We start from the raw sequence: 1,608 nt of genomic DNA on the forward strand, positions 1-1,608 counted from the left end.
TGACAAAGTTGCATATAAGGCAAAACCGCACATTCCGCGCGTATGTTTCCATGACTGCGAAGAACAAGCCCTCAACAACAAACCCTGGACCATACACACTCACAAATATGGAGTACATTCGACCGGCATCAAACAATTTCAGATTTTATGGGCCATTTACCGAGTGTCCCAGGAAGCGCGACAGGAATCAAATGGCCAAAATAGCATAGACATAGTAGCTACTGCTGCATCAATAGCAAGTGCTGGTGAGGCAAAAGCAACAATGGCAGACTTCTTCTAAGCGCATTCTGAGCCGCGGAGGTCATTTGATCCGCTTCGTCCAGTATAATCAACTTGAGTTTGGGGGGCCCGGAGGAAGCAGCGCCCGACCTACGAACACATCATCCGTACACACTAAACCGCAAGATGTGCAGTGACTAGAAACGCGAAGCCCCAATACCCACCGCAGCACACTAGTCCCAGGCGCTGTTCTGGCAATTATGGTTCAGGACCCGTCGCACCACCCCGCCTCCTTAGCACAGTTGGTAGTGCGTTTGATTCGTAATCAAAAGGTCGTGGGTTCGATTCCCACAGGTGGCTTTTTGTCCTATTTGCATGCACTTTAGCGCAACCTTGGTTGCAGACGTACAGCGAAAAGGAAGCAGAAGTTGTCTCCGCGAATGTCTTCACCAACTCCCGCACCGATCCAATCCCTCGGTCATCCGAAGCATTTAGCTGCGAAAACAGCAACCCCCGGCAGTAGCAGTAGCAACGGCAACTGTAGCGGCACTCCCAACGGCAAGAATTCCTAGAAAAAGTTTCCTCCTGGAATCCTTTCCTGCGAATATATCCCCAGCACAACCTATTAGGGATTAGAGCATACCTCCAGCACATGAGATGCCTGCTGCGAGCCGTAGAGCTGCCTAGCTACGGCTAAAATTGTGGATGTCTTGCCAGTTCCTGAACACAACTCCCGGACGATGAGCGCAAAACCCTGAACCCTGCGCCCTAAGCAGTTTGCTCGCAGTCCTGAAACTGGCAGGTCTAGAGTTTACGGTTGCGGAACTAGTGAAGTTTCAAACCTAATCCATCGATGTCGGCAATCTTCCGGAAGGCTTCAAACGCAGAAGCCGAGACTACGCACTCTACATATCGAAGAAATGAACGACCTACTGTACACCCTAAGCCTTAGACCGTTGGCTCCGGAGCCCACACCCTAAATACCATGTTGGCTCACCGGGAGGGCCATGGAAGAGAAGGTGGGGCAGCTGCCCCTTGTCAACATACCGCTGAACTGCACACCCAAGCCGCAAACGCTGAACAGCATGCAATAAGTCGTGAAGCCTCAGCTGCAACAGCCGGCTTCTCGGCACCAGGGCCTGCAGCTAGTTAAGGACGAAATGTTTCGGAGATCTATAATGCGCAGCAGTTCGTGCATAAAGCCTTGAAAGACTTGCTAGTTTGAATGATGTCATCATGAGAAAGAATATCATTCAAAGTCTTCGGGCGATAGCGCTCCACCTGAACACCCCAAATCCGCAGTCCTGAAGCCTATGCATAGAGCCGCTGGCTTCTAGGCTGCCGCCCGCTGTGGAGTGTACAAGCGAATCCGCGTTTCCACAGCCCAGC

At 51.6% G+C, this 1,608-nt stretch overlaps 1 protein-coding gene across 1 annotated transcript; it reads right to left on the reverse strand.

Moving 5' to 3' along the window:
- Positions 1-218: 218 nt before the first annotated feature.
- EMWEY_00060400 (activator 1 36 kDa, putative) lies at positions 219-1,273 on the reverse strand (the record flags this gene model as incomplete). The annotated part of the gene is made up of 4 exons (XM_013481493.1): positions 219-369; positions 629-714; positions 863-939; positions 1,217-1,273. Coding segments are annotated over 4 exons (371 nt in total), but the record flags the coding sequence as incomplete, so codon positions are not given.
- Positions 1,274-1,608: the final 335 nt, after the last annotated feature.

Source organism: Eimeria maxima, genomic scaffold (genome assembly GCF_000499605.1).
Source record: "Eimeria maxima Weybridge genomic scaffold, Emw_scaff3421, whole genome shotgun sequence".
NCBI lineage: Eukaryota > Apicomplexa > Conoidasida > Eucoccidiorida > Eimeriidae > Eimeria > Eimeria maxima.